The sequence below is a fragment of the Mycteria americana genome, chromosome 4 (genome assembly GCF_035582795.1).
Source record: "Mycteria americana isolate JAX WOST 10 ecotype Jacksonville Zoo and Gardens chromosome 4, USCA_MyAme_1.0, whole genome shotgun sequence".
Lineage (NCBI taxonomy): Eukaryota > Metazoa > Chordata > Aves > Ciconiiformes > Ciconiidae > Mycteria > Mycteria americana.
In genome coordinates this window covers 45,281,546-45,302,478 of record NC_134368.1, presented here as the reverse complement: position 1 = coordinate 45,302,478, position 20,933 = coordinate 45,281,546, and the positions used below count along the sequence as shown (strand labels likewise).

At 36.0% G+C, this 20,933-nt stretch overlaps 1 protein-coding gene across 3 annotated transcripts in view; it reads left to right on the top strand.

Annotated features, from left to right (window-relative positions):
* TLL1 (tolloid like 1) overlaps positions 1-20,933 on the top strand; it is a 142,319-nt gene that overhangs the window by 52,423 nt on the left and 68,963 nt on the right. The window contains exons 1-5 of one of the 3 annotated variants that reach the window (XM_075500346.1): positions 4,363-4,457; positions 9,711-9,821; positions 13,850-13,930; positions 16,231-16,383; positions 18,414-18,531. In XM_075500346.1, the coding sequence (XP_075356461.1) occupies positions 13,870-13,930; positions 16,231-16,383; positions 18,414-18,531 (332 nt within the window). In that variant the 5' untranslated portion in view covers positions 4,363-4,457; positions 9,711-9,821; positions 13,850-13,869. Of the gene's footprint in view, positions 1-4,362; positions 4,458-9,710; positions 9,822-13,849; positions 13,931-16,230; positions 16,384-18,413; positions 18,532-20,933 lie in introns of those variants that run through there. The other 2 variants (XM_075500345.1, XM_075500347.1) reach the window with 2 other exon arrangements.

The window sequence follows — 20,933 nt, the reverse complement described above, 5'->3', positions numbered from 1 at the left end:
GCTCAGACTGGCAACTCTCTTTCCAACAAGGGGCTTTCTCCATTCTTCTATATGCAGCTTATTTTTAAAGTTATCCATTTTTCCCATTCTTTAAGGAACAGAATTAATTCAATTCTGTTCTTAATTTCTACTCTTAATTTTACAACAATGAGTTTTGTTCTTTCTAGTTTTATACATTTATGTATTTTCTGTATATTTTTTAAAGATTTAATTTTAAGAGTGATAATTGTGCCTCATGGAGCCTGTTCTTTCTACTGTAAGAAAGCTTAGCTATATAATTAACTTTGGAGATCTTGACCCTAAGGCTATTCACAGGATAATGGAGTTTCAAAGTAAAATGAAGATTAATATTATAGCATCATAGTGGTCATACAGGGCTAACTGGGGTAATTGTGACTGTTGTGATATTATAGACCTGAATTTCCCCCCTGGTGTATTTTTCTAGCCTCCTTAATAAAGCTAGCTATAGCAGAAGAAGTCAGCATTTGCAGGTGACTGGGGACAGCAAAAAAACCCCATGACCCATCAGCCCTCTTTTCCTATGCCAGAAACCACAGTTTCTTATTACTACATGAAAGGTCAGCAAATACTGGGTCAGCGGCTTCTGCTAGGGGTGACATGCACCCTTCCCAGGCAGAGGGAGAAATATTTCCCTCACTGCCGGTGGCAGAAGGAGTGACAGACCCAGGAAATGATGGTACCCTTGCGTGTGGATTCATATAAAGCAGGTCAGCATTCGTTGTGGTAAGAAAAATTAGCTGTGATTGCCCTATATTTGTGGCAATCATTGATTTCTCTGAGAGCCACTGATTTCTTGGTGTGGCTTTCCTTTCAAAGTGGTTGATGACTGCTCTTAAGAAAGGCTCAAAAAAGTTTCAAAAACCTTTTTTTTTTTCACTTTTGACTCTTCCTGCAGTCTAAAAACTAGAAATAGCAGAAAATAATAAAAAAAGGTAATAGCAGGATGGGTAAATGCATCTCTTTCAGAGTATTTCTCTGTAGGTTTGTTTTGCCAATATCTGGCCTGAGGCAGTGATCAGTGATGAAGAAAGTTCTTAGAGTAGCTGCTTGCTTTGCCAACATGGTGCGCAGACACCTTTACTGTTTGCTCAGCAGTGTCCTCTGCATTCAGTTCAGCGGTTAACCTGTTACATGAGGAATAGATTTTACCAGTTACAAAGTGCGTGTGGTGGTGATGATAATCTTGCATAAAAAGAGAAAATAGTTACTGAAAGTCAGGAAGCTTGCCAGGTTGAACAGCTTAACCAAGAACCAAACCTTTCCCAGAGGAGCTGTTGCATTGTTAAAGAGCCTGTCCTCAAAATACCATTCAGTAAGTTTAGGAGTGAAGCTTGTCATTTTACCTAAGATTGCAACTTCTGTCAAAGTAGTCTTTGCTTTCTTGAAGATCTTTTTTTTTTTTGTTTTGTACTAATTTTAAAGGAATATGAAAACTGTCCCTCAAAAAAAGGAAACAGAAAAAAATGGAATTGAAAAAGTCCCTATCAAATTAAGAACAAAGTAAAAGCTGTAGTTAGTTCAGAGGAAATGGACATCTGTAAATCAAGATTTATGCTGTGTCATGGAGAAACATCTCTAGCAAATTAGCATCCCCTTTCACAAAGATCAAGCTCTGCAAATGCCTCTTTTGGTAAGTGAAGATTTTACCCTGATAAAGGGTATCACAAATACTCCATTTTCCTTGAGAGTATCACTTTGTATTGGAGATGTTTTCGGCTTTGAAAATCTTGGAACATGCCCCAGTGCTGCATGCCACTTAACCCGTAGGCCATCTGTGCTATGATCTGATTGCCATGCACAAGAAGCTGGGAGGGGACACAGCTGGGACAGCTGACCCCAACTGGCCAAAGGGCTATTCCATACCATATGGCGTCATGCTCAGCATATAAAGCTGGGGAAGAAGGAAAGGGGGGACGTTCAGAGTGATGGTGTTTGTCTTCCCAAGTAACCGTTACGCGTGATGGAGCCCTGCTTTCCTGGAGATGGCTGAACACCTGCCTGCCCACGGGAAGTAGTGAATGAATTCCTTGCTTTGCTTTGCTTGCGTGCGTGGCTTTTTCTTTCCCTATTGAACTGTCTTTATCTCAACCCATGAGTTTTCTCACTTTTACTTTTCTGATTCTCTCCCCCATCCCACTGGGGGGGAGCGAGCGAGTGGCTGGGTGGGGCTTAGCTGCCGGCTGGGGTTAAACCATGACAGCCTAGGAGGGATGGCTGGAACCAGCTGGCTCTGTAGGATGGGGGATGCCTCTCCAGCAATTATTTATCTTCTCCCACCTTTGGCTCTACAGCTGTTTTTTGTGTCCATAGTCAGATCATACCTGGTTGTTTTTCTGTCCTAGTTGGGTCAGTTTGGTAATAACTTCCTGCAGAGTTTGGAGAACAGTGTGAAGGAGCCGCAGTGAAATGCTGCGTACCACAGATGGGGCTCCCCAAGTGTAGCTTTGGCCCCAACAGGCATGTTGCCTTGCTAGCACCCTACCTATAAATGTGAACACATGGTGAAACGAAGGAAGGAAGCTAAAAGCATTGTGTGTGGGGAACATAGGGGAAATTTCTAAGAGTGGGTGATGTAAGACAGTGGAGAGTAGCAGGTAATGATGTCAACAGGGAAACTGTTTCATTGAAGATTTGAGTAAATTGCATTAAAATTTGTGCTTCTAAGGCTACATCACTGCCATGCACAAGCTAGCTCATTTGAGGGTAACTTTAGGTATGCCTATGCGAGGTGTTGTCAAGAGATGCCACATTCAAAAGCACGGTGGAATGTATTTCTAACTGGTATACAGTCTAGAGATGTTTAAAGTATTCTACCATCATTATTTTCTTTTCTGATAGAAGGGGAAATGATACATTCCTTAGGGAAAATGGTGGCTTTCTGTTTAGGAGTTTGAAGCAGTAGTCTTGAAAAATAGAATGATAAGAGTGTTGATGAGCTTGCTATTTTACATAATTTGCTTTTATAGTAAGTAGGAACATGGAAGGAGCCAATGAGAGGTGTTATATCCCTTTTCATGTGAGCTTTGTGAGCTCATTGTGAGCTCACAAAAGTCTATGTGAGCTTTTTCAAGTAAATCAAGAGGTTTCACTAACACTTGCTCATAGTCATGCGCAGATTTGAAAATGCTGCATGGTGAAATCAGTGAAGTAGCTAATTTCTTGTTTTGGTGTGTCTGTGAAAATAGGCTGCCTTGGTGTTCTATTTAATGTTGTTAAAGTTTTATTTAACTTTTTTTTTGCCATCATATTTTTTTTCAATAAAACGTCAAACCAATTTGGGTAATTATCAAACACTTGATTAAATTCAATTTCAATTCATAAATTTCTTTTGAAAGTTCTGTGAGCTCTGTACGGTAAAAATGGAAATTTATTACATGGTTATGGCTGAAGGTAGCACTCATGACGAACAATGATAGAAAGAGTTCAGGGTATGGCATGCGGTCTTATGCTTGTGGTTGCACGCAAGATCTTTTGCTGTTTATTTGCCCTGGCTTGTTCTCATTTTAATGATTTCTAAGAAAAGTGTATTGCACCTGAAAATCTTGGAAAGACTGAACTGATTTGAAGACAGTGGGAATACAAAATCAGGTTAATTATAGTAGTGTATATTGTTTTCCTTGTAATGAGGTGAAATTGTTTTCACTTGCTTAGCTCTAAGTTTTCCTTTTTTAATTCAGAGTTAGAGGCAGTTATGTAAGCCGTGAATGGATTGTATGGAACAAAATGACTCACCGAGATAGACTATAATGCACATAGCTGTGTTGTTACAGGGAAGTACTCAATGACTCAGCTGTAGAAGAAGCTGCTAATTGTAACCACTGCACATGTGGGTTTAGATGAATATCTACCCTGAACCTGGGCCAACACACTTTTTGGCACATCTTGCTGCCTGAATTACTGGTCAGACTTTGAAAAGTGCTGGGTGTTCCATCGAAGGTCGTTAAAGGAGCTTTTCAGATTTCAATTTTGCCTGGCAGTTAACTCTAATATTTTTGTTGTCCGTTCTTGACAGCTTCTATGAAGGGGATGAAGCATAAACTTCCTGTGCTTTCCACTCCCAGTAGCATACTGAAATCTGAAGCTTTGCTTTTAAAACGTCTTCTAATATTGCCTTAATCCTTTCATTGGTATCTCCTCAGTACAGGAGTAATCCCCCTGTCACAATTCTGCATCTGCTTACAGAACAAGAGAATACCTGTGTGGCTGATCACAGTTTGCATCTCAGTCTGAGAAAGTCTAAGAAAGGTTTCTCTAATCTTATTTTCACATACTTCCAAATGTGGGAAGGTCATACCTGACTTGAACATTTTTTCTAGCCTGCGCAGTCATCAGAACAAATGGCGTTATGAAAATGGTTTCTGGATCGCCGGGGTCTCTGTCGGCGTCGGTCCCTTAGAGCTGTCCTTGGTAGCTGGGTGCTCCTCACTGATCCCAAGGTAGAGCTGGCTTGCTTCTGCTGCGCTGCTGCGCTGTAGGGGCCAACGCTACCCATCTTCACTTAGTTGCACTTTATACTTTGTTACTAATATCAGCATGAATACTATCAGGAACATATTTGAATTAAAAAATGGCTGTTTATGATTTGAGTTTTAAAAATTAATAACTGTAGGACAAATTGTGAAGGAAGTTTGAGGCAGATAATTTTGTTCTTGCAATTATAAGGAATATACTCCTGTATATATTTTGCAGACTTACATGCTAATTGATGTTTCAAATCCCAGAATGAGCCATCCTACCGCATATTGAAGCCCCATGGATTTAGCCACATGATTTCTTTCTTGTTCCATGGACTTCTGACCACCTTCTAGAAAGTCATGAAAGCCTTTTTCGTTCTAACTGTGTATGCTAATTGATTCATACCATATGTGTACATCCTTATACTTCAAATAGTTTTCATCTCTTTTTAAAAAAAAATATTTTTGTTTATTTATTTATTTATATTTCCTACCCCTAGTAGCATATTTTATTCCTTTGGAATACGGATATTTGATGCAGTGATGGTCTTGTTGGAAGAGAGTAGATTAGCAAAGAGAGCTTTGCAGATGAATCTTAATTATTTATGATAAAATATAGTTCCTGTTACAAGAAGTAGAATGTAGCTGTAGTTCCTGTGCTGTATTTTGTAGATAATCTTATTTTTCCTTTCCAATCACAGTACTTGTGTGGTAATATTAAAGTGTGTTTCTCTGGATGGCACATTATCTTTTACAAGCTACTTATTTTCCTGCTTGTTTTCATGCTTGTGAGCTGACTGTTTACATGTAGCAAACTTAGCTGCTTTACATGGAAGTGTTTTGTCTTTTAATAAAGTAAGACCTTTTTGAAGGTGATGTTTGGCTGAGGGCTTTGAGTTGTGTGAAAGCAGAACTGCATCTGCTGGTGGAGAGTATTTTCTGTTTTAACAGCTCCATGTACATTCTTCTCCACTGTGACAGAAAAACATACTTTTACTGCATAATCAATGTGTGTCCATCTTTCTGAAATTGAAGCATGTATTGTCTCTGTTGAATTTGTGTAAATGCATGATGTAGTGGACATATAAAACATAAAAAAAACCCCCACAATAAAAACAAAGTTGCATGAAATTTGATGTAACGGAATATATATCTCTTTACCAAGTACTGGACAAAAAGATCCGTTTTCTTTTTTATTAGGAACTTAGATATACTAAAAGATATTTGAAATACTTTCCCCCTGTAATTAATGCTGTCTCAGATTTTCAACAGATTTTTCCCAAGATTCTTGTCAATCTTGCATTTTCAAAGTAAATGAAAAAACTGCCTGTAAACATCAAGTTTTCCTGATCACTGAATAGATAGATAGGATAAGAGATAGTATGAAGCAACCTGAAATAAGTAGAGGTACATTAAAGTTCTGTTTGGATCATTTTGAAAGTTCTTCCATCCTCTTGTTTCAATTTTTAAATTTTTTTTTTGCATGCTATGTGAATTGGTTGTGAGATTCTTGTTAATTTTCTGGATAAAACTTATGAATTAAATATCTGTGAAAAGTGAGGGAGGTGTAGAGCTGAACAGGTCAATTCTGTCAGAAGTTCCTGAGAGGGAGCTAATAAAGCTCTTAATCCTAACATGCTCTTAGCAAAGTCTTTAACATCATGCCTTGCATACCCAAACAATCCTCTGCTTGCTTTCTGTAAGGTTAAGATTGGTGTGTGACATGATGAAGTATACAGAGTGACTTCTTCAGATAGTTTAAGGCCATAAAAATTTTAAGGCAGGTGATAAAAATACGTTCTTCTCTAGTTACAAAATAGTTTGACACTTACACAGGCATTCAAAAAAATCAAAGGATACTTTTGACAGTTGTGGGAGATACCTGTTTTTATTTTTTTGGATAATTGAGGTGGGGTTGTGCTTCAAGCTTTGAAGGGCAGAATTTATATTCAGTGCAGACCTTTCATTGGAAAAAAGGTGTATTTTTTAAAAAGCTGTTATCGGCTCCCTTTTTGTCTCAGTTGCTGATTGTTTGGACTATATTGAAATTAAATAGCATCCAGTTAACTGTTGTTTCTTTTGCTGGGTATATATCTTCCCAGTTGCACTGAAATTAATTCAGAAAATCACAGGTTTATTTCAGTAAAAGTAATATGGCAATTATTAAGTTGTTGCTGAAGTCAAATGAGTTAATTCTACCAAGGTTTCTGCCTTTCATCATGCTTGTCTTTTATGTGTTTGTCTTTTTCTGCAAAACAGAATTGCCTTGCATCAAAAAAACAGTGGCCCAAAGAAAGCTCCACACTTTCCTTTATACTTGTAAACAAACAATCATATATTTCTTCAGTGTTAAGTCGTATTTAGTTAATACATTAGAGAACCTAGCTCCTAATGGTCACACAGGTTACTTGTTTACAATTACATCAAACTTGCATCAGCACTTACTGTTATATTACCATGGTTATATTGCTGTTAAACCTAACCTTGGGCTTGGTTGCTAATCAAAAACTAGCTAGCAGTCCAGATATTAACAAAAATAGCATATCTTTGTTTTCCTTTCTACGCCAACAGACAAAGTTATTATACCTTGCCTGAACACTGAGGTATATTTTAGGTATGTGCACACAAATTCAATGCGTTTAGGTCAGACAAATTCACAGGGTTTAGTCTTTGCTATTTGTATTTTTATGGCAAAGTGAATGTTACCACAGTGAAGTGATAAAGATGCATCATCAAGACTAAGGAGGATATTTTCCACCAATTTTTTTTCTACTTTACTATTTTTCTGAAGTTTGATTTGCCCTGGGTTTTCATATTTATACATCAGTATTACACACTGAAACCAAAGTGATTTCTGCTAATGCATTTCTGTCAGTGAGTTCTTTTCTGCAACATCTGTTGTTAATTCAGAACCTTCCTTTTCTTAACTCTCAATGTTACCAGGAAAGAAAAATGGGCTTGCTATTAAGCCTTAGCACTTCCTCAAGTCTGGTGTGGACAAGCTGTGAGACATTTGCTGGGGCACATCGTGTCTTTGTAGACCGAAATGTTAATAGTTTCCTCCTCTTACCATTTTCTGTTCTGTTTATTAAAGTTTGCAGTCTTTCATTAAGCCTATACAGTGGCCCCTGTTATGAATGACATCCAAGAGAAATCTCTAGAAGGTGTTTATAATAGTAATAATAAATGATATTTAACTTGAGTCAGAAGGAGACTACTGTCTTTCTCCCCTCACTGTTCAAAACCCTGGCAATTTGAGATCTTTTTCCTAGAAGCTTAAGGGAAAAAAAAAACCATCTAGAGCTGCCACTAGCTCTGTCTCTTGACCTGGTGGTAAAAACCATCACTGGTGAGAGCAGGCTAGCCAGAGGGAAGGTGTCCCCAATGTGAACATAAGGAAATAGTGACCCTTGGAAGGAGAGTGCTCAGAAATGTGTTAGAAGTGACTGAACAGATTCAGAAATGGTCTCAAATACTTGTGGTTTCTAAGAAACATTAACTTTTTGTGTAAAAATTATATACATGGAAATATCGATGTTCGGGCAAGACATAAGATGTTGGTTATGTTTTTAACTGAAAAGTTTCATTTTCATTTTGAAACTCTGTGTAGGTGATCTGGGGTTTTTTTAAGGTATTTTACAAGGCAGACCAAAGGCATTTTCAATGTTATTTCTCCTAGTTGCCTTGCATTCAAGAAAAAGAATGGAAATAGGAGGAAGTAATGTAATATCTGAGAGTTCTTTAGAAATACATTCATTTTTGCTTAAGTAAAGACTTTTTTGATATGGATTTGATTAAATACTAATAATGTGAGCATCAATAAATAAGAAAAAGGTAACTTTTGCAGCAACATGAAACTACTGAGAATATTATCTGATGAATGGTCTCTACAACATGATATAAAGAACAGACAGAGAAAAAGAATACTAGTTAATAATAATGTTTAGGATCAGTTTGAATAGAAGTAGACCAGAAAGAATGATTTGGTAACAGCTGGACTTTGGACAAGGTTTTAGTTGTATGGAAGCAAAGAAAGCAATTTGCTGTGGAACTGTGTAATGAACAACCAAGCCGAGTTAGCGATGTCTTCCTGGATGGGGGAAAGAAGGGAAAGAGTTGAAGATGACACCAAGATTGAACCCAGGGGTTTTGTGACTCTGAGAGGCAAATAATAGAGCCATTGACAGAGGCAGTGGAGAGAGGGAAATGGAAGAATTTGGATAAAGATAATAAACGACCACTTCAGCTCATGTTAATTGGTATATGCTCCGTTGACTTCATTCACAGCAGTCGAGGATATGGCCTGTTGAGTTCAGCTTTAATGATAAGTTTGAGATGGCAGGGAGATCTCAGGATAAAATCTCAGCAAAAATAGGCAGAGATGAAAGACTGAGGTTATAGATGCCGAATTCTTGCAAGTGGGCCTATATCTTGGTTCATTGAGTTGTGATGGCAGCTTAGGGAAGATGAGTTAGCTATGCAAAAGTCAAACAAAAAAAAAACCCTGAGAGAGCCTGAAAGAGAACAGGAAAAGAGAGAAGAAACCCACCAAAAAGGCCAAAGAAAGGTTAAAAAGAAGAAAGAGAGACTGGAGCTTTGAAAAGCAAAGTATTTGAAAGAATCCTAATAGTGAGATTAACTATAAAAGGAAAGCATACAGATAAACTAAGAGAAAAATGAAAAATAAAGGTTTTTTTTTCCACTCAGTTTAACAGAAAACAGATAAACATACTAATTCTCTGAGGCAAACATAATGTAATATAGAAAGTGATTAGAACATAATAAAAATTACTTCAAATAATTCTCATTTTCAGGAAGATGTTAGGAAATGTAAAGGTATTTTCTCAGTACTGTATGGTTTTGACTTCATAGTTCAAATGTTAACGTGTTTCAATGTCTTTTATGCTTTGTTGTATTTACTTACAGAAAACAACACATATGCTGAAAATTTGTTAATAGATTGACATTACATTTAAATGATTGCATTTAGGCAATGTGTAAAGAAATGAAAAAGACTGTAAGAGTTTAGGAGAATACTGAAACAAATTATTTGTCTTTTGCTAAGTAGTTTTCTTTCTTTGTATAAAAACATAGATCAGTAAGCAAATATATGTGATATATTTACATATTTGTCATATATTTTCCCAAGGGTTGTAACATGGCATTATAGTCTTCAGATTGGTTTTAACGTCTAAATAAATTCTTTAATTAAATTGAGCTCTTTTTTATTTAAAGCTGTCTTTTGGGGAGATATTGCCTTAGATGATGAAGACTTAAAAATCTTTCAAATTGACAGGACGATTGACCTTACGCAGCACTCCAATGAAAGACTTGGCCATAACACAGGTATGATATTTCAAGCTTGTTTTAATTTATTTTTCCTGTTATTTACTTCTGCATAGAAGGCAATCCCTGTTTTAAATGTAGAAAGTCGGTATAATGTTCTGGGTAATATTAGTTTACACTTTTAAAAGTTATTACACAATGAGTATAAAATTGTTTTAGGGAAGGAAAGAGAAAAGCTAAAATTTTAATTTTATTCTGGCATTTCTGATTAAAAACGTCTTGTTGAAGTGAAAAGCAGAAGTTGGTAGGAACCGTAAGTCCACTCTGCAGGTGGTCATGTGGGAAAGGAAATTGTACAAAGCTTTTGTCGCTAAAAGTTCCCAATAGCAGAGCCCAAATGCCCTATGGAGAACATGCGTGGAATCCTGGAGGCGAGACTGGGAGCCTTGGATTACAAACCCTCCTTTTGCTCTTTTTTCTGTTCCATCCAGATCTGTACCCAGATCTAGAAGCAACGCAAGAACATGTTATCCTTGCTAGAATTTGCCTTGTCTAAAAAGCAACTATTTATCTGACATTTTAATACATGTTTGTTTGCTATTGTTAACATATAGTACATTAGTGCTGGAAGCTGCAATCTGATTAACACAGGCAGTCTGATATTCAGACAGATAAGGAGATATTATTTATGTGTAAATACATATATGTGTGTGTGTGAGAGAGAGAAAACATAATCCATGCCTAAATGGATGTCTGTCTGATGTCTAAAAATATGTATGCTGTCAGGCTCTGATTTGTAAATTCATAACTGAGAATTTGTAAACTTTCAGGTTATGGTACCAAAAAAGCCAAGTTACTCAGGAAAAGTGTGGAAAAAATGCTATTAGAAAAATGTATAAATGCATAACTGAAATTTATTTTCTATTAAGCATGTTCTATGTGTTCCTGAACTGAGCTGCTATTAACTTGATGATTCCTAATATGTGGAAATAAGGATCACTTTGAGGAATGATCAGAAAGGAATTTTTCAGACAAAAGAAGCAATTTTCAATTTAACCTTTCAATATTGATATATTTAAAATATTTTTAGTCTTCGTAATTAGATGTCATTATTAGACTATTTTTGTAACAACTTGAACATTTATTTTATCTCCTTTTAAAGCCACTTGCTTTTTCAAGACAGGAACGCCTTTGATCATTTGTAGATCAAGACTCAATTTTAAAATGTTAAGAGTCAGCGGTTTCCCTGCCCCCTTTTCCCCCAAACAAATAGTTTTAATTGGCTTTGAAGGTATTTCAGGCGCTAGTTTTGCTGACAAAATGTAGAGAGCAAGGTCGGTCATTTCCCCTTAAAGTGGATGCAGTCAAGTGATTTCTTTGGCCTGCTGACTTTCCTTTTTCTTCTTGCTTTTCTATTTTTCTCTTTTTAACTCTTTTAAGTTATTTTTTTGTCAATTGCCACAGAAAGAATATACATTTCGAAGCTGTTTTTTAATAATATCTAATATTCTGTTACTTAATTTTCTTTTCTTACCTGTCTTGAGATTTGTGCATTGTCTTTTCCTGTGGACAGTATCCTATTCAGGATATTGAGTCATCCTATTGAGGATTACTAATGCATTTGGATCAAATTTTCCTACCTTTATTGCACAAGAGGGATCAATACAACTACAATGGTCAGTGGGACTGGACTTTGGAGAACAAACTCTGCTGAACTTACTGATTTTGTAATGGCTCTCAGTGAACCCTCAACATTCTTGATTTTTCTAAAAACAGAGTTGGAGAACTAAATTTTACACTTTACATATGTAATTCTTTTTCTGAATTTACAGCATTTTCATGCATAAACTAGTTTAGCCTGTTTTTGCAAACCACACAGCCTAGTATGCCTTTTCCCCTCTAATTTCCAAAAGAGTAAATTGTCAACAACTAACTAATTGATATTAGGTAGCAACTGGAAAAGGACATAAAATGTCTGTAAAATAGAAAACAAATTAATATTTTACCTTAGTTACAGAAACAATGACAATTAATTACAAGTTTGATTTCTGAGCACTTTCTGTTGTTGACCTTCACAAACTAAAGGTGACATCAGATGGTAGACTTAGATGCTTGAGTGTAAACCATCAAGATGGAGTTGCATTTTTCATTGCAACTACTAATTAAAAATCCTGAGGCTCACAGGCTCTGATTCACATTATGTGACTACTCCTTTTGGTGAGGATTATCTGCCTGGATTTGCAGGGTCAGATACTTAATCTGTGAGCTTCTCAGAGTGTGGCTCTCTTTTATTTGTCATTTTGTCCAAGCAACACGCATAATCATTGTAAACAGAAACAACAGTAAAGCTGATAAAATGCTTATGTATATATTATTATGAGTCCAAACTGCCAAAAGGATCCTCCTTCTCATGCCTGAAGTATGAGAAGATGCAGCAAATATGACTTTTTTTTTGTTTTTAAACTTTTTTAGGCTGTGGCTTGGCAATGCTGTATGTTATTCATGTAAGACACTAGTTATGTGCGATACTTTTTCTTCTTCAGTTTTTCACTAAGTGGAATACACAGGCTGTGTTAACATAGAAATAATAGTTTAATACTTTTTTGTAGAAATAATTATAGTATAATAGTTTCTTTAAGTAAATAATGGATTATTTGTTTTTTTCTTTTATGTCTGTGACGATTGATGCTTTTAAGGATATCTTAATATTTGTTTGGAATCTTTAGCGCTATGCCTTTTTTTATAAGATGAATGTTAACATGAGAGACAATTACATTAATGATGATCAATACAAGGAATGGAATTGTTATATCCTCTGTAGTGTATATTACAGTTGTTGGAAAGGAATGTGTTGAACTATTACCTCATCTCTCTAAAATGTTTTAAAAAATTTGGAAAATTTTTCTCAAGGGAGCCAGAAACTATGTGACAGTGTAATCCAAATAATTAGGCACATTGTTATTCACTGAGCAGCTACACAAACTCACTTGCCTTATATGGAATTTTCTCATCTATAATGTGATTTTAAGGTGCCGTTTAATAAATATATTTTCCACATATATATTGAAAGTTTTTATGGGAAGTTGGGAAAGGTCTTTTTAGCGGTGGTTGGAGGTTTCAATGGTCCTTTTATTTCTATCTTTTTACTTTTGCTGTTGTAAAAGTAGTTTGAAAACTCTTGTCCTATAACAGATATTGAATTTTAAAGTACAATCTACTACAAACTTTCGAAAATCACAAAACTTTCTGAACAATTATGAATGATTTATTGACTAGTGCAGTATTATCAGTATTTATTCTGATTTACTGGTGTCTGCAAAGGCACTTGCAGCCGCAAAAGGATTATATGTGAAAGGAATATGTGGCAGATGCGTCAAGTGTATGCAGTAAACCTAGAAATGCATTGCATTTCTGTAAATGGCAAGGTAAATGTTAAAATCAACTACTTAGTAGCTTAGTTTTTCTTGCTCATTGATTGCTGAAATGACACAGACATATATAGGCCTGCGAGGTCTTATTGAATTTACATGGGCAAGTGATGTTTCAAAGCCTTTAGAGTGCGTTGACATCTATTTGCATGCTGACAAAGAAAACCATATTAAGTTTGTATCAGGTTTGTTGTTTTTTTCTGATGAAACTTTGGGTGTTTGCTTTCCCTCTTTCTCCTCCCTTGAAATGAGAAGATTATGTCATGCATTCAGGAAATTTCTGTGAGAGTAAGGCTTTTAGCTGTCAATCAATATGGCTCTGAGGATGTCAAGGTCACCAGGAAGAAAAAAGCTCCAAATAATAATTAGATGATGTAATTGTCATGACTTGTCTGAATAACAAAGACATGTTGGCTTACATTCTGGAATGCATATTAGAAAATTTTTCAGCTAAAAATGTGTTTTTGTTTCATTGTCAAGAGTACTTGAAGAATTTGTATGTGAGTCATTGAAGAATGTTAAACTTTTTTAAAAACTACATTGCAGTTTTTATGGGGTATTTTCTAATCTCTCCAGGCTATATAGTTGCTGTAGGTATAAGATTCCATGTTTTTAACTTCTGAAAAAAATTTTTTTTTTTCTTTTCTTTCCTTTTTAAAGGTGGCTTTGGAGAGCATGGGATGTCAAAAAAACGAGGTGCCCTCTATCAGCTTATAGACAGGATAAGAAGATTTGGCTCTGGTATTTTCACTGTTTAAATTAGCAGGTTGCCTGATATGATAATGTGTCATGAACATTAATAATTATAGTACTTTAACACTTTAAAGCCTTTCTGTTTTACCATTGGCATAAACAAGCTATAAAATAAATAGTACAAGAATACTAATGAAGAGATTAGCTCTTTGCTGCATTTTCTTAGAGGTCTATTTCCAGCATCAAATCTGGAAGCTAAAATCTGTAGTTTCAAATCTCATATTAAAGATTCCTTAGCTTTTCCTATGGCTGTGTTCACAGTTATCAGTTCAACTGATATCAATCTCTTTTCAGTACAGGTAGGCTATGCTGCATAGCGGCTAATTTTATGGGGTGGTTTTTCTGGATCCAGTCGGGGCATTCTGATGATTCATACTGTGTTTGAAGCATTTATGGCATGCTACACTGAATAAACACATTTTTGTACTAATCATACTCTTGCCAGTATGAACACAGTTGAATTCAGTAGGCTACGTAAGTGGAATCCCCATTAATGGTGGTTGAGTTTACTCATCATATTTGATGCAAGGAGACGTCACTTTAATGTCATGAAACTTCAACCTCAAAAAGGAAAATATGTGAAACTCCATTATAATCACACCACATTATGTCTAAATGCATCACTGCATATCTTGTAAGATTAGCCAGAGCACAGTAACTGCCTTTCCAGATGTGCTGTGGAATATAATCATAATTCTTTATAAGACAATTACAATTTTAGTATTGCATAAATGCTTGTTGTCTTTTGCATGCAATTTGGCATAAATTTCTTATTACTTCTAGTTCAAAATAAAGTTCATAAAAATAATTTTAAATGCAAAACATCTATATTAACATGTGATGTGGTTCAGTAATGACCACATATTAAGTGTAACAATAGTTTTTCTCTGAAGTTTCTACCTGTGTCGTAGACTGTTGTGTAATTCTCATTTACACACTTATTTAATACAAGGTGTTAAGTTGTTTGCTTTACCGGAGTGGTTTTTTTTAAACCCTGACATTTTCTAATAATTCCTGATATAATTTCAGTTATACGTTAATTGTTACGAAGTCAGGTTTTCTTCTTGCGCATCAAGAACTTTCTCACTGCCTTGTGCTGTAGCTTCTTCCCTTTCTTCCTTCTGCTGCTCTCCCAGCCCTGGGGCTATGCCAAGATACTGTACCATGATCCTGCCCTGGAATCCTCCCTGATCCTGACATACCCATTAACACTTAGGTGGAACTGGTATCACAGGGCATACTCACAGAGGGAAGGTGTGCCCTTCAATGAGGAATAAGAATTCAGCCCCACTGAGTGGGATTTGTTGACTGTCTTTCAAGTGATCCGTTTAATCAGCTGTCCTACTGTTCATACTAACTTATACATTGCTTAAGAAGAAGACAGCTAACCCCATTATGGTGTGCAAATCCTTGTCTAACTATCCTTATCCTCTTCTGTTGTCACAGCAAGTTTCAGCTGATTTGGGAAAGATTTGCCTGTAATGGGATGAATGGTTGTAATATCTCTGAAAATAGCAGGCATTTTTTGGTCTTATAAAGAAATTCCAGCCATGAGTAATACTTACCCATAGGGTTCCAAAAGCTCATTTATGAAAAATGTATATTCGCATCCTGAAGTGTTGTAGGATTACTATCAAAATGAAAGTCACATTTTAATCTGAAAATGTATCTACGGGTAATAGCTACAGGTGATGCAGATCGGAGGGAGAAATGACCCTCTCTGACTTTCTCCATGTGCATACAACTTTGCAAATAATTTATCTATTTTTTCCTTGTAATTCCTGATAATAAAAGCCAATCTAATACTTTAAGGACTTCTTTCTGTCCAGTGCTTTAAGGATGGTCATGCACTTGCTTTTTCCAGATCTTGCAATAAAAATGAAAGGGACGGTGAATGCCTTGATTACTCTGGGTCTGTCCAAAGTCTTTCCTTCTTTGCTGGAAAAATCCTAATTTATTAAAAAAAAAAAATAAATTACACAGGGAGTGTGACTTTTTTTAAAAATTATTATTACTAAATGAGAAAATTTAGATAAATTATGCAATGTGCCTTCAAGTTGATAAATATATGTGCAAATTGTTACGGTAGATATGTTTGAAAACTGAAGATTTAGACTCTTCATTTCAAGAATTTCTCAGAAAACTGAGTAATGATAGACTGTTGCATAACAGCAATGTCATACTTTTAAAGGGCATAAAGAAATAATCTGACTTTGACCTGCTGAAAAATAATTGTTGTCTTTTTTTTGTGTGTGTGATCTCATTTGGTGTTTTAATTATCATTACAGGCTTTGAGCAAAATAATACATCTAAAGGAAGAAGTACTGTAAAATTCTCAGGGAAAAATGAGAAAAACCGATTTCCTAGAGCTGCTACATCACGAACAGAAAGAATATGGCCAGGGGGTGTCATTCCATATGTAATAGGTGGAAATTTCACTGGTAAGCTTTGTGCTTTGGATGGGGAGAAGGAATATGAATTTTTTTAATTGCCTTCCTTTTTTTTTTTTTTTTTAAAGTCAAGTCATACTATGGAAATCAATAGAAGAGTTGGATCATGCCTGAAGTATATCTGTTCTGAAAATATTAGTCATACTTCAAAAAATTGTTCCCAAAGGCAAGCTACATAATAAAAATGTATAGCTATGTTTTAGAAACGGAAGACTCTTTTTCTTTTCCCAATATTTCTTGTTGCATGTTTGTTTTCAAGAGCCTAAGTAACAATGTCATGAAATCTGTTTTTTAAATAATGCAGGATATTTAGCACAAGACTATAACTAATTTAACTGGTGTGACATATTCTGCTAAACTGATTTCATTCAGCAAACTGACTCAAATGTGTTTTGTAATGCCTCAGTTTAGTTTTCAGATGGGTACACACAGACATTATATATGACAAGAAGAAAGACTAACTTCAAAATATATAGAATTCTTAGCAGAAAACTGTAGAAAAAGTTTAAAACATTTGCTATCCCTGAAAAATGTAAATGGATCAATATCAATGTGGATGTAAGAGGTAATTTAAAACAAAAAGGAAGGGAGAAAAGCAAAGATGGATGGGAAAAGGTATGTAATAACATCTTATTTACTGGGCACAATAATACAGGGAACCAAATGGTCACACATTGTATGCATATGTATATGGAGAGACCAGAGTCATTCCTTTCAAACTAACAGCTAGAGTCAAACTTTTAGTTAGTGTATTTACATAGTACTATACCCAGTGTGACCTTTGCTTTAGGATTACCATCTTCTGAAATAATGGCAGTAAACTAAATGAAAGCATATAATGTTAAACATTTTACCTTTTTCATAATGAAAGATAAATTTTAAAGCTTGGCAAACATTGATTATAGATAAAAGAAAAGGGCAAGATGGGATGAAGTAACCTTTAATTTTTAGGATCCTGACATGACTTGAACTTGCTGGTTTTTATGAACTTTGAGGTTTTGTTGTCTTTAAGTTTAAAAAAGTTTTGTGTTTTTCTTAAATTATCCTATGCTGTAACATGCATCTCTGCAAAAGTCTGCGAGGTGGATGTGTGTTTATGCTAGCAAATTCATGCCAAGTAGTACTGTTCTTCGTGGATTTCCAGCTCAGAAGCAATACAGCTGTATTCCCAGATGCTGCCTCTAAGTTAATAAGCCTTGTCTTTTGTCAGGCAATGAAATTACATTGCTATATTACCTGAAGTACTGTATACTAGCTGGCTTTATGTTCTGTGGTGAGAGCTGGCCTGGCTGCTTCTGCATCTAGAGTATAGTTTTGATTGTTACTGAATGTGTTTCTCATTTTTAAAACAAATATCTAGATATGCTTAGTATTGTACCAAATTAAGAATTTCCCCTTTTTGGTGGATCATTTAATTTCTGAAACGTTTTGTTGTAAAGAAGTGGACACTGGTCCCTGTTCAAGACAATATTGTTAAAATCAAACACCTTGACTGGTATGCCTATTTATGTGGCTTAGGTTAAATTGATCTCTTGATTTGAAGGCTGTAGGTTTTTCTTTTTTCTTTTTTTTCTTCTTGCTAGATAGCTAGGATCCAGAGTTGCCCAATTTTCTTTTTTTTTTTTTTCCTTTCTTTTTTTTCCCCGATGTGATCCATTTGATAATTTCATCTGGGAAATTGCTTAGCAAATATTATGCTAATGCAGGCACATAAGCAACACTAGATTTCTTCTGCTGTATTCCTCTGGTGTAACATAGCTGCGCTTTTTATGGCAGGTTTTATGTTTGCTAGAGTGTGTCAGGCGCTATTGGTCCGCTTGCAGGCAGATATGTTATGACAAACTGATGGTCTGAGTATCCCTTTAATTGGAATCTGGCAGTCTATGGGACTGCTGGGACATGGTACGTCATGATCCAGTGACTCCTTCCAGACCTATATTCCTAATATTAAAATCTGATTTCAAAGAACAAGATGCAGTTAGAAAAGTCTCTTATTTCATCTCATACAATTATTCTTCCAGGCACCCAGCGCGCCATGTTCAAACAGGCTATGCGGCACTGGGAAAAGTACACCTGTGTTACGTTTATTGAACGAAGCGATGAAGAAAGTTATATTGTATTTACGTACAGACCATGTGGGTAAGTGTGTATGCGTGGTAACAGATACTTGTGTTTTCAATGTTTGGCCATGCTTGTCACCTTTGCAGTTATAAGTGAATATATACTTAACAGGAAAATAACAGTTACTGTACTTAAATGATACATGTGTTCTACTTGGCTTTAGGTTCAGTGAAAGCAGTATGTATAGTAGCTTTTTGAAGTTATGCCTCTTTTGTCTATTTCTAGATAAAATGATCTTGCTGTATATACACAGATATGAGACTCTTATATTTGGCTTTCTGTCATGCTTTTAATATTTATATGTATTGTTCTAAAGGTATTTCAGGCTTATCATTTGTTTATTCTTAGCTTTCTCTGTGTCACGTGTTGATTGCTGAATTATGTATGGACATCTATCCCATATTCCTTTTCCAGCTTAATTGTTGTTAATTTTAATTTTAACTCTTCTATTGTTAGGCTGTCCTTGCCCAGATTTGTTTAACCACCAAATTCATGACCGTTTTGCAAATTCCTTCTTCCAGGTCACTGATGTGTAAAAGTGAACAAAACAGGTTTTATCACTCATTAATGCAACTTTCCATTAATCACCGTGTTCCATCTTCAGATATTTCTGCTCACAAATGGCTCAGTCAGCTATCTTTGTTGTTTATTCCACTCAGAATTCTTAATTTTATATAGTGGTCAGTGAAGTTCCTGAGTGCACCATGTTCGTTTTCCAAGAAGAGCGCTCACTGCCTGTGGAAATTCTGTACTTCTGATGGTCATCTTCTGTTTGGGTTGTAGGCTCCACAGTGAAGAGCTCTCTGTCTCGCTAACTTCCTCATCAATGAACACTTCACATGCCTACTTTTGAATTTTTACGGGATAGGGTTGTGAAAAGAAGTTTTGGGACCTCCTTGCATTGTAGGAATGATCCCGAATGTACTTAATTGTAGCCCATAAAATTACACGTAGACTTTTCTGTTTAAATTACTCCTGACATTCTTCTTAAGGCATAGGATAACGTAATAAAACCTACTCCTAGGCTATTTTAAGAAAGGCATCACCTTTGCCTTGGAAAGTCTCTGAGCCACAGATCCTTGCAATTGGGGAGCTTATTCTACGGGACAGCCTGTGAACTTGCCTGTCATGTTCTTGTGCTCCCGTAGGTCTGCTGTAGACCCCTGTTAGAAACAGTGCCAAATGAAATGGACTTTTATTCTGACCCAGCATGGCTATTATTTTAATTAATGATGCAACCCATAAGATAGGATTCAGGGATACTGACATACAGCTGGAAGAGAAATGGGAAGCAGAGAATAATCGTGATGGTTCCCTGCACTCGCAGAGGTAGAAAGCAATGTGAATTTAAACAGAAGAGTGTGAAAGATATAAGTGGTCTCAGGCACTTTAGAAAGAGAAGTATGGGGATATCTACAGAGGTCTTGCTTTTGTGAAAAGTAAATTCTACAACTTCAAAGTGCTCAAAGCCAAACGACAGAAAATCTCTCCGGCCAAAGCACTGTTCCTTAGGCTGGTTGATGCTTCATGAGATCAAGTCACTTCAGGGTGAAGGCTGGATTATAACCAATTTGAACCAGAACGTTGGAATATACTCAATATATACCTTCAAAATCACCATTATCCTTTACAGTTAATGTTGTTTTATTGGTGGGTACTTTACAAATTACAAATAATTTACGAAGGCTGTAAAAAGTTTAAAATAAGAACAAGGAAGAGTGTGGCTATGAACAGTCCACCAGTGATGAAAAAACACTAGGCTAAACAGAAGGGGCAGTTGAATGACTCTTTTTTTGGGGGTCCTGGATCCATAAGCCATTTCAGGAAGAGCCAGATAAATAAGAAAGTGTCTTCTCTGGGTGAATAGGAACCACTGTGCACGAACCACCGGCATACAGTGCTGATGCAGGATTTTCCATGGAAAGAGCCCAGACAAAAGTGACACCAAACCATCTGCAAACACTTTCTGTTACATGGCCAGTCACATTGAAATTAATCTCAGTTCTTTCCCATAGCACCCTGCTGTGTTGGTTTGTTAGCACATTGTGTCATTATTGTTTTGCAGTACCATGGCAGCTAACATTCAGATGAGGGAGACCTTATTGTACTTAGCACTATTCAAATTAAAAACTAAATGATAAACCCTGCCCCAAAGAGCACACACTCAAAACGTAACACATTTAATGAAACAGAAAGTGGATATAGTCATGTATGTGGAAATTCAGGTGGCAATATCTACAAATGTCTCAGATGACAGCATTAGCACACTAGCAAGTGAAGTGTTATTGAGCCTTTGTAAACATTAAGGATATTTTGAAGGAGTGTAATGCATTACTTCTTGCAGCAGTTTATGGGAAGCTCATCCCAGAAGGGCAGTGATGAAAAAAGTATATTTGAAATATAGCAGCTGGTTATCAGAA